This window comes from Hipposideros armiger, unplaced genomic scaffold (genome assembly GCF_001890085.2).
Source record: "Hipposideros armiger isolate ML-2016 unplaced genomic scaffold, ASM189008v1 scaffold_438, whole genome shotgun sequence".
NCBI classification, from domain to species: domain Eukaryota; kingdom Metazoa; phylum Chordata; class Mammalia; order Chiroptera; family Hipposideridae; genus Hipposideros; species Hipposideros armiger.
The window spans coordinates 431,476-447,379 of NW_017731788.1; the positions used below are offsets into that span (position 1 = coordinate 431,476).

Below are 15,904 nucleotides of genomic sequence, written 5' to 3' on the forward strand. Positions count from 1 at the left end.
GAAGCACGCACTGTTGTAATGTCATAAGTTTCCAAAGAAAATATGACTTCATCCAGGACCTGAATACCCTCCTCAGAGTTAAAGAGGACTTCATGGTGTTCACTCCCAATATGATTTGCCACCTGATTATATAAAGAAATACCCACACACTTGTTATTTAAGAAAAGTACTGCTCTTGAAAATGAAACATGACAGTAGTTCAAATGCATTATGAATTAACACCAGTGGAAAACAAGAGACAAAATAAGGGGAAATGGTTCTTCAGGTCACCACATACAAGACCCACCTAGTCAGGTTCCCCCAGTCTCTACCCTCCACTGAGCCCCCAAGGGGTAGGTCTCCTATCAGCCCCATCCACTCCAAGACTTCAACCTAACAGACAAGAGGGCTTCCAATTAGCATGCCATTCCCACCCCCCAAACACACACCTATTTTACCTAACACACCTCATCTCTCTCTAGTCCAACACGGTCCTGCTCTAACCCTGGTCTTCTTTTGCAATGCCTAATTTTATATCCGGATGTTATTCCTAAATGAAATGCACCCCACCCCCCATTTTCTTTGGTCACTTTGGATTCTTTGAGCATTAATCAAACTACTTTGGGGCTGCTCTCTAGCTCCTTCTCATTCATTCTATGTAAGTTTTTCCAGAGTAAGAACGAGGTACCCTGCACCCTGAATATGAACCAGCTCCCCTATGCCCAGTCCTAGACACAGTGCTTTATTTAAGAAAAGCAGTAACAGCTAACATTCACTAAATACTGACTACATGCTAGGGTCTATCGTATGCACTGTACATGAATGACACAATTTTCACCTCAGTTATTCTATAGTAGATACTACTCCTCCCATTACATAAGTGAGGAATTGCGTGGTAGAGCTAGGATTTGTCGGGCTCCGAAGCCTGCCATCTTAACCACTGTACCAGGCTCTTACTTTCAGAAGGACAGAATTATTATCATAGGGTTTTTGTGAGAATTGCATGGGCCACAGCAGATAAAAGTATTCCGAAATACAGTGTACAACATAGTTGATATTCAATAGGCATTTTATTCTAATACATTTAATTTAAAACAATTATCTGAATCAATGCAGCAGCAGAAGGGCAGAATCTTCAGTTATTGACTTGATTTTCATTCTAACAGCAAGTCTGTCTTAACTACGGGCAGAGATGGTGTCTTACCTTTCTAGCGGCCAGTAAATCGGGACTGTCTTCCATGCCAATCGCAAATGTCTGGAAAGGGTACTGGACTTGGGCTTCTTTGAGCTGCTTCAACAGGGTAGCAGCAACCAAACTGGAATCCAAGCCCCCTGAGAGCAAGACAGGAAGTGCACTGGTCACGTGTCTCGCATAAGAGGGGGACAGATGACTCACATTCCTATTACATAGCACCAAGATTAGACGTTTCCCATTTAAAAGGTAAAATAAATTTTATAAACTGAAAATCAACTTCAATAAGAGAAAAATCTAACACATAACCCGTGATAATGGTAACAGTATTTGAATTGGTTAAAAATCTCTTAAACGTAATTCTAAAGAATGTTCACTAACTCACTCAAACCAATAATATAATTATAGTGTAACTTTACATTGCTATATTACCGTAAATACTAAATGAAGCTTATTGAAAACTTTTCCATCAATAACAGGGGAAAGATTAAACCACGGAGTACATACTTTATAGTCAAAACCTCAGGGACAGCTACACATCACTGAACTTAAACAAATATGAACTAAATAGAATTAGGCTTTTTAACGGATTTCACCTGATAAAAGGCAGCCAATCCTTCTGTCTGTCATCAAACGTTTCCTAATGGCATTGTCAAAAAGCATCCGGAGGTTGCTCTTCACAGCTTCTAGCTCAAAACCTGTTAACACATAATAAAGTAAGTGAAACAGTTCCAAAAAAGCTTGGGCTGAGTTATTTCCTGAAACAATATCCACAATCATCTACGTCTGTCACAATGGCATTTGCTTCACAGTGGAGCTTGCCAGATCCCAAAGTGTCACCTCCAAATTAAGTAGGAAATAGATCTTCACACTTCCCTTCTTCCAGTGATGAGTACAATTTTCCTTTGGGAGGCACAGGTGGGGAGTAGGTGGGTGGGCGTTTGCTTTCTTACCTGGAAACAGTTTCTCCACACTGTCATAGAGGGCATGCACAGGCTCGTCTCTGCAGTGATGGTATTTAACCATTTCCACCGATGCGACTTTGCCGTTTGGCTTTAAATCCAAAACTTCATAGTGTCCAGGCAGAAAGGGCTCCACTTTTAAAAAAGGCGCTGTGGAGTGCTTCAAGTTAACAAGACCTACAAATTAAAAAAAATAACTTTATTCAAATTAGGATAGCACTTCACAGTAACTTTCATGATTAATTAATATCCTTTAAATTCCTATTTGTCTCTTTTTTTATACATGCCCATTATATCAGCAAAATGGTAAAAACAAATTAATCACTCAAACCCTACCATTGACTTACTAGAGAGGTAATAGTGGTACAGAGATATACAGCAAAATTACAGATTTCTAGTAATTCAAAGTGATAGGAAAATCGCCAATGTTCAATTTCTTCTTCCTACCTGGAATTTCTGATCAAGAAAATCTATTTCCTATAGTAAAACCAACAACTATAACAAGAAAAATAAGATGCATTTATTAACCTAAGAGATGGTCTTGAACTGTTAATTTCATGATCTCCTGGCTGTCATTGCTTCGTCATCACTAAGGTATTTTACGAAAACAGCCATAGCTCCCAGTTCTTTAATAAGCAAAATGATATACTATTAGGTACTTTAAAGTCAGATATTAAGAAGTCAGGCATTTATCCCTTAACTAGTTATTATATGTAGTGTGTGAGTTAAACAGTATAATCTAAATTTCTTTCATAAGTTCTCATAGGGAATAGCCAATCTGACATCACCATGATCTTTGAAATAAATAGGAACAGCCTCTCTACACAGAACACTCATTATGATTTATAATTTGAGTTTGTTAGCCCAGTAGTCTACTGTGTAGCACTGAATTCAAAGACTAGATGGGACCCAGATCCCATCATTAGCAAACAGAGCTTAAGAGAGCCACACAACCCATGTAGGGGGTAAGGATTAATTAAAAGCTTTTAAGCAGGAAGTACCACAATCAGATGAGTTTTGATAGGTTATTCTAAAAGCAGGAAATGCAAATCACAACCGCAATGAGATACCACTTCACACCCACTAGAATGGCCAAAATAATAATAATAATAAAAGACAGAAAATAACAAGTAAGTGTTGACAAGAATGTAGAGAAATTGGAACTTTCATAAATTCCTGGCAGAAATGTCAAATAGTGCAGGCACTATGGAAAACAGTTAGACAGTTCCCCAAAAGTCACCTAGAGTTACCACATGATCTAGCAATTCTGCTCCTGGGTATACTTGTATATGCAAGAAAACTGAAAGCATGTATTTCGTACAAATCTTGTACATGAATAGTTACAGCAGCATTATTCATAATAGCCAAAAAACGGAAACAAACCAGATGTACAACTGATGAACAGATCAACAAAATGGGGTACATCCATACAATGGAACATTATCCAGTTATAAGAAAGTAAGAAGTACTGATACCTGCTACAACATGGATAAACTTGAAAATGGACTTGAAATATCCAGAATGTAAAAATCCAGAGACAAAAAGGAAATTAGCAGTTGCTAGAGGCTGAGGTGGTGGATGGCATGGGGGTGATGGAAAGGTTCTGAAAATAGAAAGTGGTGGTGGCCGCACAAATTTGTGAATATACTAAAACCACTGAATGGTACACTTCAAAAGGGTGACTGTGTGGTATGTGAGTTATATCTCACTTTTTTTTTTCTTAAAAAAAACCGTAGCAAACCTATTACAGTTTTCTAGATGAGATCATTCAGTCTGAAAAAGGGAAGTGCTATGAAGGATGTAAAATAGAAGTCAAGAAATTTCAAAGGGTAAATTGAGTGTAAGATTATAATTCCATATCAAGCTATCGGGCCTAAAGGAGCGAGTGGAAGTAATGGGTCTGCTTTTCCCTTGTGTTCTCTTTGCTGGACTTTTCTTTTCTTTTTCCTTAAAGATTTTAACTGGTGAATTGGGGGAGGAGCAGCGTTGGGGAATTGAGGAAGGGGAACAGACAAGTTATTGTCCTTTTGTTCTTTTGTCTAGTTGTGGAGGACATCGCTTCCCTGGCCCATGTTGGTATTATCATTGCGCTCTTCCCAGGTGAGGCAGATTGGTCGCCGGCCACTGGACGGTCGCTCACGGCAGCTCTTGGCAGCTCACACTGCTGGCCACTCACGCTGGCTGCCAGCCACTCACGGTGGCTCACAGCAGCCCAGTGCAGCCCCACTGCAGCCTACCATCACCAGCAACTCATGGCAGCCCAGCTCCAGGTCGAGCTGTTGTTCACCATCTTAGCTGTAGAGGGCGCAGTGTCACTGGCCCTCATGTGGGATCTGAACCGGGACCCTGCTGTTTAGAGCTGGTGCTGCCAAGCCAACTCCTAACCAATGCGCCACTTGGCCGGCCCTGCTGGGCTTTTCTAATAGTACTAAACATACATGCTTGTTCTGTGACATGTGACCACACTAGAAATGCCTGAAAATAGTCCAATTCAAACATCTCTTAGTACCCACAATGTGATTGGTGTCCTAAGGACTCTTTTACTGATCTCATTATCCTTGCTTCAGCCAATATGACATCTGAAAAACTAAACGAGAAAGGATTTAAGGACTAAAGCAAAATGAGGCAGGCAGTTAGACCAGATTATTTTAAAATGTTATTGCTATCTAGGTAAGAGATAAAAGATGAATGTCTCTCTCAAGTTTACTGTGAAAAAGTGCTGAATATGATTTGCTTAAGTATTTTTTTTCCATTCTGTGGGTTGTGTTTTCATTTTCTTGATGGCGTCCTTTGAAGTACAAAAATGTTTTAATTTTGATGAAGTCCTATTTATTTTTTTGTTGTTGCATGTGGTTTTGGTGTCATATTTAAGAAATCTTTGTGAAATCCAACATCATGAAGATTTATCTCTGTATTTTCATTTAAGAATTTTATAGTTTTAGTCCTTATCTTTGGGTCTTTGATCCATTTTAATTTTTGTATATGGTGTGAGGAAAAGGTCCAACTTCATTTATTTGAATGTGTATGTGCAGTTGTCCCAGCATCACTTGTTGAATAGGTTATTCTCTCCCCATTGAATGATCTTGGTACCCTTGTTGAAAATCAGCTGACTATAGATAGATGTATAGGTTCATTTCTGGACTCGCAATTCTATTCTACTGGCTTATATGTCTATCCTTGTGCCAGTATCATAGTTCTGCTTACCCTTGTTTTGTAGTAAATCTTGAAGTCAGGAAGTGTGAGTTCTCCTACTTTGCTCTTTTTCAAGATTGTTTTGGCTTTTCTGGTCCCTATACTTCCACATGAATTTTGTCAATTTGTCAATTTCTACAACGAGGTCATTTGGGATTCTGAAAGGGATCACATTAATGTGAAGGTCAATTTGGGGAATACTGCCATCTTAACAATCTTAAGTTTTCAATTCATGATCATGTGATGATTTTCCATTTATTTAAATCTTCTTTCATTTCTTTCAACAATGTTTTATAGTATCACAGTACAAGTTCTGCACTTCTTTCGTTCAACTTATTTCTAAGTATATTTTATTCTTTTTGATTCTATTGTAAATGAAATTGTTTTCTTAATTTCATATTCATTACAAGTGTATAGAGTTCACTGCAAAAGTATCAATCAAATGCAACTGATTTTTGCATATTGATCATGCATTCTGCAACCTTGTTGAACATAACGAGAGAAATACATGGAACTCTACTTTCTGTTCAGTTTTTCTGAAACCTAAAACTGCTCTAAAAGCAGTCTGTTAATTTTAAAAAATATTAAAGAATTAAATGATCCTCAGCAGGGAAAAAAAAAAGGACGAAGGAACTAAATAGACATTTGTCCCAGTAAGATCTACAAATGGCACACACACAAGAACAGATGCTTGACATCATTATCAACAGGGAAATGCACATCAGAACTACAGTGAAATACTACTTCACATGTACTAGACAGTTAGAATAAAAAAGTCAGATAGGGGTTGGCCAAGTGGCTCAGTTGGTTAAGAGTTAGCTTAAGGGTGCGAGCTCTGAGCAACATGGCCGCCGGTTCAATTCCCGCATGGGTCAGTGAGCTAAGCCTGAGCTGAGCTGCCAACAGTTGGCAGGATGGCTTAGCTGGTGAGAGCACGTGCTCCTAACAACAAGACTGCCTGTTCAATGGTGGGCTACGTCCGCCTGCAACTAAGACTGAACTCGGCACCTTGAACTGAGCTGCCACCCAGGTGGCTCAGGGGATAGAGCGTGTGCTCTTAACAACAAGGCTGCCTATTTGACTCCCACATGGGATGGTGCCTACGCCCACCCGCAACTAAGATAGAACACAGCACCTTGAGCTTAGAGGCCACGAGTGGCCTACAGGCAGCCAGATGGCGACTGGAGCCCTCCACAACTAAGATTGAAGAACAACAACTTGGCGGGTCCCCTTCCCCAATTTCCCAACACTGTTCCCCTCCCCCAATTCCCCAATTAAAAAAAAAAAAGTCAGATAAAAAGTGACTGTGAGGATGTGAAAAACCAAAACCCTCATATACTGCTGGTAGGAATACAAAATGGTGCAGCCGCTTTGGAAAACAGCCTGGCAGTTTCTCAAACAATTAGAGTTACCATATAACCCAGCAAGTCCACCCTGAGGTATATACCCAAGAGAAATGAAAACATATGTCCACATAAAAACTTGTACATAAATGTTTATAGCAGCACTATTCATAATAGCCTAAAGGAAGAAATAACCTAAATGTCCATCAACTGACAAATGGACAAACAAAATGTGGTATATCCATGTAATGGAGTATCTTTTGGCCATAAAAAGTAAGTAAAAAAACAAAAGGTACTGATACATGCTACAAGATAGACAAACCTTGAAAGCATGCCAAGTGAAAGCCAATCACAAAAGACCATATATATGATTTCATTCAGATGAAATGTCCTGAATAGGAAAATCCATATAGAGGTTTAATGGTTGATGGATATAGTGAGATGAGGAGTGATATGATAGCTAAAGGGTGCAGGGTTTCTTTTTGAGATGATAAAAAACTTTCTAAAATTGGCAGAAGTTTTGGTTGCAGATAATATACTAAAACCCACTGAATTGTATACTTTAAATGTGAACTTAAATTATATATATGGTATGTGAATTATATATCAATAAAGCTGTTTGCAAAATGCTAAATAAATATTTGCTATAGCTATAGCTTGGTACCACAGTCAATCATTCCAGAGCCAACTCTAATATTACAATAGGACATAGGAAAACTTGCCAATACATATGGGATCAAGCCAGATGCAAAACATATCAACACAACAAAAATTAAATGACTTTACTATAGATTTATCCTTCAAAGATTACAGAATTTAAGAGCTCTAAAGGAGAGTTCAACTCTTTGGTTTAAAAAAACACAAAGCTCAGAGGGTCCATGACTTACTTAGTCAATTGTAAAATTTTGGATTGCCCCCTATGGGATTTGACCTAGAAGAAAACACAAAATCAGGATAATAATAATAAAAGAAATCAGGATTATAATGAAAATCTATAGAAAAATTCTATCATTACCTTTAGCTTCTGAACACACGGCCAAAAATCCATCTTCTGTCATAGCTTTAAACAAAGGTCTGACTCCATAGGTATCTCTGCCCAGGAACACTTTCTTATTGGCTGTATCCAGTAAAATAAATGCAAATACCCCATCCAACATAGAAACTGTTTGTTCAATTCCTCCTTTATCATAAAGATGAAGGATTATCTCACCATCCACTTTGGTCTGATATTCAAATTTAAAATGGCGTTGCAGCTTAAGGAAGCAATAATAACAACAAAAAAACCATGTTAGAGCCCTTGTGCATTCACCATAATTTTTTATTGCAAAGTAGCTTCAATATTTCTGTGCTCAATTATCATTTCATACATTTTAGTGATTTAGATGAATCATGGCATTATAAAAATATACAGTAAAACCTTGGATTGCGAGTAACGTGGTTTGTGTGCGTCCCACAAGAGCAAACATTTCTAATACACTGCAATGTGGTAAACGAGTGATGTCTTACAATACAAGTAGTTTGTTTCCAGAATGAATTATGCTCACAAACCACGGTATTACTGTAACTTGTTTGAACTCATAATCCTACAAATTCTTTAAAACAAAAAGGCTAACTAGACCTGTGAGAATTTTACTTTTATTCTGATAAACAGAATACAGAGACAAGGTACCAGAGCAGCAATGTGTGGAGGGGTGTAAATGCATGTTATATACATACTGTGTATGTAATGCAAATATTTACATATCCAGAGGGTGCCTAAAAAATGTATACACATTTTTTAAGAGATAACAGCTCTTAGAAAAATGTGTATACACTTTTCCCCCCCGATGTATGTAAGTTAAGCAAATAGGTTGCCCAGTTGCCATGATACTAAAAATGTGTTGTCTGCTACTGTGAAATTTTGGTTTGAGAAAATAGTATCAGCTGAGGTTCTTCCAGTTCAGCATCAAAGACCTACCAAAGAAAATAGAAAGCAAAAGGACAAACATCTTTGGCACTATTCCCTGACAAATAAATGACTCCATCACAATAATAGAGACGCGTGGTCCAAAACAAAGCTGCTGGTCCCTAGGGAGGACTACAACATCCCGTCCTTTCATCACTGCAGTGGAAGGAAAGCTGCTTCTCACTGCTAGGTAAAATGACAGTGGGGGTTAGTCCACATGCCCCAAAGAAACAGCAAAGAGATGGTCGCTATCACCGCTTGCATAGCGAAAGGGTTTGATTAGGCTATGCCTGAACTCTGGCTCTCCATCACCATTGGCAAACTGTGAGGGTGAAAAGTTCTTGCTATGTTTCTCTTTCTTTGTACTTACCCATGATTTTTGGCTGACAACAGACAAGCTAGAGGTTCACGTAAACAAAATCAGGCAAAGTCCTACATGAGTTTAAACATTTTAAAACATGTTTTTAAATTTCAAAAAGTCTATGCGTTTGGATATGTATGACCTATGAAACAAGCTCCACAATCTCACTCACTTGATAAATTTGTAAACCTTTTGCCTATAAGCACTCACAGAACTGTCCAAAAAGGGGCTGTGGCCGCCTCCCATGTTTATAAAGCCACCTGCCTCCTGGTTGCTTCTCCATACTCTGTCTGAGAGACTATCAGGAATGACATGTCACTAGCAGGTGGAATGTGGAGACTATCAGGAATGACCTGTCACTAGCAGGTGGAACTTGGAAACAGTCATCTGCTGGGCCTTCTGGGCTTAAGTAGCTGAAGAATAAATGACCCTAAGGCATTCAAAGTCTTTAGCAAGCAACAGCTTCCCAAATCTATCTTCCACCACCTTTGGCCAAACCTTGCAGGTAATTTATTGGTCAATGATTCACGTGTACCACTTCCTATTCCCTCTACATGAAATGCTCTTCCAGCCTTGCTAGCTGATCCTTGTCTACTGCCTCTCAGGTCAAGTGTCAATTTCTCAAGTGGCCTTCTCTCAATCACCTTTCCTAAAACTGGATCTCCCATATCTATCAGTTCCATATTCATGTTTTCAGAATGCCTATTACACACACAATGTTTTCTTTTTTGTCTGTTCCCTAATAGAATGAGCTCCTTTAGAGTGTAGACCTACCCGTCATATTTACTATTATATCCCCAGCACCTAACACAGAGCCTAACACAGGTTCTAATTAATCAAATTCATAAAAGAAAAAAAAAATTCTTAAGAGTTAGAGAACTGGAATTGTAATCTCCATTTACTTATTTTTTTGTGACCAAGTCACTTCACCTCTTTGTAAATCAGTGCCCTTTCTATATAATTGGAACAAATGTGATAAAGAACATGGAAAGTGTTTTTGAAAGCATTATACAAAATATACAAAATCATCATAACCAACGAGCTGTGAGGTTTAATCACATCAGGTAGATTCTGGTTTCATTTTGTTTACCTTTTGGTGGTTGTAGATTTCACCATTGTAACAGAGCCACAAATAAGGATATTTCTTCACTCGAATTGGCTGCATTCCAAACAGCGGGTCCACCACCGCCAACCGGTGGAATCCAAAGCAGCAGTTGGTATATCCATTGACATTCTCAAAACGGAATGCATCCGGACCCCTGTGTGCAATCTTCATAGCACTCAGACACTGAACAGAAAGGCAGTCATCGCTGCCAAAGAGGGCCCAAATGCCACACATAGTTCAAAGGAACTACTTCCTTTCTAGAGAGAGAAAAGCAGACTGATTAAATATTCAGCATCCAATCCAAGTCTGTATTAAATCTTGATTCCAAAAACTTGCATAAACCACTTCAAAGACTGAAATACAAATGATCTTATCTACAGCAATTTGCCATTAGGTTGGCAGGTACACGGGAGTTAAAAGAATAGTTTAATTTACTCCCAAGTATTGAAAAAAGATGGATGACCTTTACATGCAGCTAACTATAGGAGCTTAGCACCCAAAGCCTGCATCTCTCTCACCTAGGTCACCTAGCTGACTTGGTCAGCTAGAGCTGACAGTGTTCAGGCCACATTCTGTTCTGCATCCTAGTTTTACTTCCAAGATACTGATACACCTGTAGGCTGGCTCCAACCATGTGAGACTGCAACCCCACACTCTCCTGCCCAGAATCTCAAAAGCCCTCAAAAATCCAAGAGACTTTCCAAATTACTATAGTTTCCTCTTAAGTCTCCTTGACAGTTAAATGTCCCTCTGTTTACCCATACACACTGCGCATAGAATATAGTGAGTAGAATAAAAGATCATACATACTGCTGAAGTATAACATTAAGATATACAACTCTTCTAAGCATTTCATGACTTCTAGCTGACCTAAGTGACTTATTCAAATGTGATAAAAGAAATTCTGAAGAGATAAAAAAAAGCAGATATCCTGGCATTATAACAACAACAACAACAACAACAAAAATTACATTGATAGAGATACAAAATGACCACCATCAAAAATGTCCAAAAGCATAAAAATGTTCTCAAATATTTTTATTTCAAAGCTGTCTTGGTCAATAAGAAAGCAAAGTAGGTGGGACAGAGACTGTGAAACATCTCTGAAAAACAACTAGGTTCAACCCTGCAGGCCAAGAAGCAAACAAATAACTCCTACAAATGTTAATTGCTTTGCAATTTCAAATTTTAAACTGTGAAATAAAGGCCTATTTTGTGTGGATGCTGACAGCTTAAAACAGTTATTTTACCAAAATATCTGTTAATTTGGAAATGATTTTGGTTTTTTCTAAAAATGAAAATTTGAAGCAAATGCCTACTTAATTTGGGACAAAAACCATAAAGAAAAAATATACATTCAAGTTGTATCAATTACTTTGACCAATCTTCTGAGGACATTTCATTTGTATCTAAATGAACCAAAGCTTTGTTTGGCCTTTCAATGAGACCAGATCAAATTAATAGAAAATGGTATTAAAAAAAAAAAAAGATATTAGCTCAAGCAACTTGGAAATAAATTATCACATGTCCTATGCAGTCCCTTCCATACAGTTGGCCAAACAGTCTATGAGATATTTACTTTGAGTTTTAGTGGGGAATTCACTAATATTTAAGTGACTCTACATAGTATAATGGAATACTGCTCAGCCATAGAAAAGAATGAAATCTTGCCATTTGCAACAACATAGATGGACCTTGAGGGTATAATGCTAAGTAAAGTAAGTCAGAAGGAGAAAGGCAAATACGATATGATTTCACTTATATGTGGAATCTAAAAAACAAAACAACCCAAAATAATGAACAAACAAAATAAAACAAAAACAAACTCACAGATATAGAGAACAGCTCAGTGATTACCAGAGGGGAAAGGGTGAAGGGGGTCAATTATATGGGGCTGGATAGTAACTAGACTTTGGAGGTGATCACTTTGTAGTGTATACAGATGTCAAATTCCAGTGTATACCTGAAACTTAGATAATAAATAAAACTGGGCTGGGAAAGTGCTTTCAAAATCTCGTGAGGTCCTTAGCATTTACCTAAGTCTTCCTAGTGTTGCTTAGTGAATCCCATTAAGCACACTAAAGATAACATTAACCATGACACTGGAGGGGTAAGAGGGGGATCAATAGTTTGTGAAGCACACTTAATTTCTCTGGCAGAAAAAAGCAAATTAAAACCATCGCCTAGGATTTTTATTGGAGTCAGTCTTACTGGAGGGCAAAGGTCCTACTTGCAATGCTTTTTCCTATTGCTGCTACTTGTTCCCAGCAATTTCCCCTATTTCCTCATAAACTTCTAGAGCAGTGCTGTCCAACAGACATGTGAGCCACGTGTAATTTTATTGGGTTGTCGGAAAAGTCATGACGCATTTTTGCAACGAAAAACATAGAAAAAAATATGTCATGACTTTTCCGACAACCTGATAAATATACTAGTAGCCCCATTAAAAAAGAGAAAAAAGGTGAAATTAATTTTAAATAATTTTAGCACAATGAACCAAAAAATAGTATTTCAACATGTGATCAGTCTGAAAAATTATTGACAAGATATTTTACATTGCTTTTCTCTATTAAATCATTGGCATGTGGTATATTTTACACTACAGCACATCTCAATTCAGACTTGCCAGCATTTCAAGTTCTCCGTGGTCACATGTGGCTAGCCGCTACAGAATTGGATAGTGTTGTTTCGGTGCATTTAGCTTCTATTCTACTTACCAACTAGTTAAACTTCATATCACTTTATTTTCACATTAATATCTCAGCAACCAACTCCTGATCTGATTCAAGACTCAAGTTACTTCTAATTAACTTTACAGCAATGCGATCAATCAATGGGAAAAAAAAAAAGAGTTCTTGGTGCTCTAAAATTATTAGTCAAGCAGCCAGGGCAACAGACAGTAGAGAAATAATGTAGGGCTCCCAGGCCGAGAACTGGCGCTTTATTTAAAACAGTAACATTTATCTGAAGCCAGCCCTATAGAAGAGATATCCACTGAGAAAGGGTGCGCCAGTTCTTTTGACTTTTTCTGTGTCACGCCACCAGTCGCCCTCAATGTATCTCTTTTGACAGGGTTTGCTCAGCAAGTCACTTGTCTTGCAATCTACAAAGCGGGGGAGGGGTGTCTAGCTAAAGGTGAGGGAGGGGATCAGCGATGAGGGGGTAAGTATCGACCCTGAGGCTGAGACCCACAACCCCGGAGACTCTCCCTCCTGGATCAGTACCAAGCTACCGAGTCACCCCAGGATTTCCAGCTGCACCCTGGCCATGTGCACTGCCGCCCGTCGGACGCAAGGCCTAGGGGTAGTGAAAATCTCCACAGGCTTCGACGCAATATAATAAAAAATAATAAAATTTACAGTGGCCAACGTAGGCCGCCACCGCCTTTTCTCCAAAGCGGCCAGTCTCCCCTTTTCCGTCCCCCTGATCCCTCTCTCCGGGGACCACAACTGAGGTCTTCTCACGCTGGCTCCCAGATGCGCAACTCTAGGCCCCGCCCCCTTTACGCGGCAGGAGCCGCAGCATTTGCAGGAGCCAGGATCTATGTCTGCCCTCCAGTCTGTGGGGACAGGCTGCAGAGCACCCTCCTCCCCCTCCCGGGGCAACCCGGGGGCACGCGGAGAGGGTGCTCTGTCAGGCCCCGCTGCTGGGCTTACCTGGGCACAAGCAGATCCGGTAAGCGTGGCGCGGAGCCGGGCTACGGACTGCAGGAGGGCGGGGCGTGCGGCGGGCCTCCTCTTACTTTATACCCGCCTAGCTTCTGTAATGCGTGCGGGAAGTTTCATCATGCAGGCGAGGACCAACCAGCGTGCGCAGGGGTGTGGCGTGGTCCGGAGGAACAAGGCGGGACAGGGCGGGACAGGGCGGGACAGGGCAGGGAGCGAAGGACATGTTGCAGCCGCAAGGATCTGCTGTGTTTCCAGCTCGTGAGTGTTAGGGCTCTTGCAGAAGAATAGCCTCATAAGTCAGGCCAAATGCACCACTGACACCTACCGTTACTTTATCTGCAGTTCTGACAATTAGGGGGTCTTCTGCACTTTGTTGTTAGGGAAATCATCACCAAATTGATTGCAGTATCCCCCCTGCAGATAAGAGAAAGTATACCACCACCATGATTAGGAAAAAGGTACTATGACTTCATAGCACTCTTGTATTTTATGTATTTTATATGTATTTTATTAGTTACCTCAGCAGCAAAATAAATTGAGACATAGTAAAATTACACGTGCAAGACATACTAAGATCAGACTACAGTCAACGCTTGTAGAATACAGGTTTGATATCCCTGTACAATACATTCCCAAGTAGTTCAAAAACTGCCAAGAGTATAACTTCCCTAAGCTCAGAGCATGCAGTGAACACTTAGTAGTTGACAGGCAAGAACAAAGATGATAGATGACTAAGTTCTAAGGTTCTTTATTTATCTAAAGTTTTTAGCATCAAACAGACTTGACTACATGCTCGTCTGTGTAACATCTTTTAAACTTGAGAACCTGGAAAAGAAGGTCTTCTATCCACATTTTACAAATGTAAAGATAGGACTCAGAGAAGTTGAGGGATTTAACCAAACACACAATTTGAAGTACACTGTAAAGAACTGAATCATAATCTGTATAAATCTAGAGCGCATTTCCCTTACCACCCTGTCTATGTACTGGAAGACAGACACTTGAGATGTCACCTTGTGTTGTTGGTTGTGTTCACTTGTCCTTCCAGGGCCATTCCCCATCCTTCTCCACCTCACTTTGTTCCCTGACACTCTTGCCCTCCTCTTCCGGTAGAAATGTCCAAAGGGAGTCATTTCAAGGAGACGAAGAGTGTGGGAGGGAGAAATTTCAGGGTCTTTCTTCCCGACTCCCTTACCTCAAAATCCCCACAGCTCCTGTCACCTGGTCCTCTCCTTCTCTTCAGATTCCAGAAACTGCTCTCTCCTCTGTCCCTGCAATCCTAGCCCTTGGGTACTAAACTCTTTGCTTTACTTAAATCCTGCCCACACTTCTCAAATTAGCCCCTACTGGTGTATGCCATCTGCATCTTATCAGAACCCTACCTGATACATTGATCTTAGACATAGCTGAGGATGTGGTGGATTTAACTACAGTGGAAAATTTTTCACATCCTCTCATGATTATTAGACACAAATGAAAACTAAATTATGCTGGCCTATTTTCCCACATCTTACCCCACCCCCACATTAAAACCTCACTCTTGGAACATTTAAAATTCTTTGACCTGAGTCACTGAGGAATCAGCATAAAATCCTCCTCTGCCAAGTAAAACCTTTTGGCTGTCTTGTAATAGACAATACAAGATTGCACTTGTTCAGCCCTGAGAGCATTAATTAAAATAAAGTCAAATAAAATAACTTTAAAGTTCTCTTAAATATCTACTAAATTGGTGTTTCTCAATGCTTTCTTTCTTTCTTTCTTTTTTTGGTAGGCAGTTCCATTTTCTAGAATTAAAAAATATATAGTAATTAGTTTATATGATGGTAGCTATCCTTTGGTATTCACTGACTAAAAAAAATGTACATAATAAAAAGCTTCACTGGTGTTAATAACAACTTCAAGTTGCATTTTATTGAATCCTATGTATTTTGGTCAAGTTAATGTTGATGAGTAAGACATATTTGTTGATGAGTAAGACATATTTATTGTCTATAGAAAATGCTATAAAACGATTCAGATTTGCCAACTCCTGTCAATAACTCCAAATCTACCAGGAGCCCATGACCCACATGTTAGAGCTCCAACTAATTTATAAAGCCCACTTCATCTCGTTCTTCAGAACAGAAAATGCTTCTAGAGTAGGCCACATGGTTATCA

General features: G+C 39.4%; 1 protein-coding gene across 1 annotated transcript in view; it reads right to left on the bottom strand.

Annotated features, from left to right (window-relative positions):
• ASNS (asparagine synthetase (glutamine-hydrolyzing)) overlaps positions 1-13,844 on the bottom strand; it is a 20,531-nt gene extending 6,687 nt beyond the window's left edge. Inside the window, exons 1-7 of the mRNA XM_019665284.1 lie at positions 13,736-13,844; positions 10,065-10,336; positions 7,684-7,921; positions 2,125-2,310; positions 1,768-1,869; positions 1,184-1,311; positions 1-122 (exon numbers count right to left, since the gene is read on the bottom strand). Coding sequence (XP_019520829.1) covers positions 1-122; positions 1,184-1,311; positions 1,768-1,869; positions 2,125-2,310; positions 7,684-7,921; positions 10,065-10,313 — 1,025 coding nt within the window. The 5' untranslated portion in view covers positions 10,314-10,336; positions 13,736-13,844. The remainder of the gene's footprint in view (positions 123-1,183; positions 1,312-1,767; positions 1,870-2,124; positions 2,311-7,683; positions 7,922-10,064; positions 10,337-13,735) is intronic.
• Positions 13,845-15,904: the final 2,060 nt, after the last annotated feature.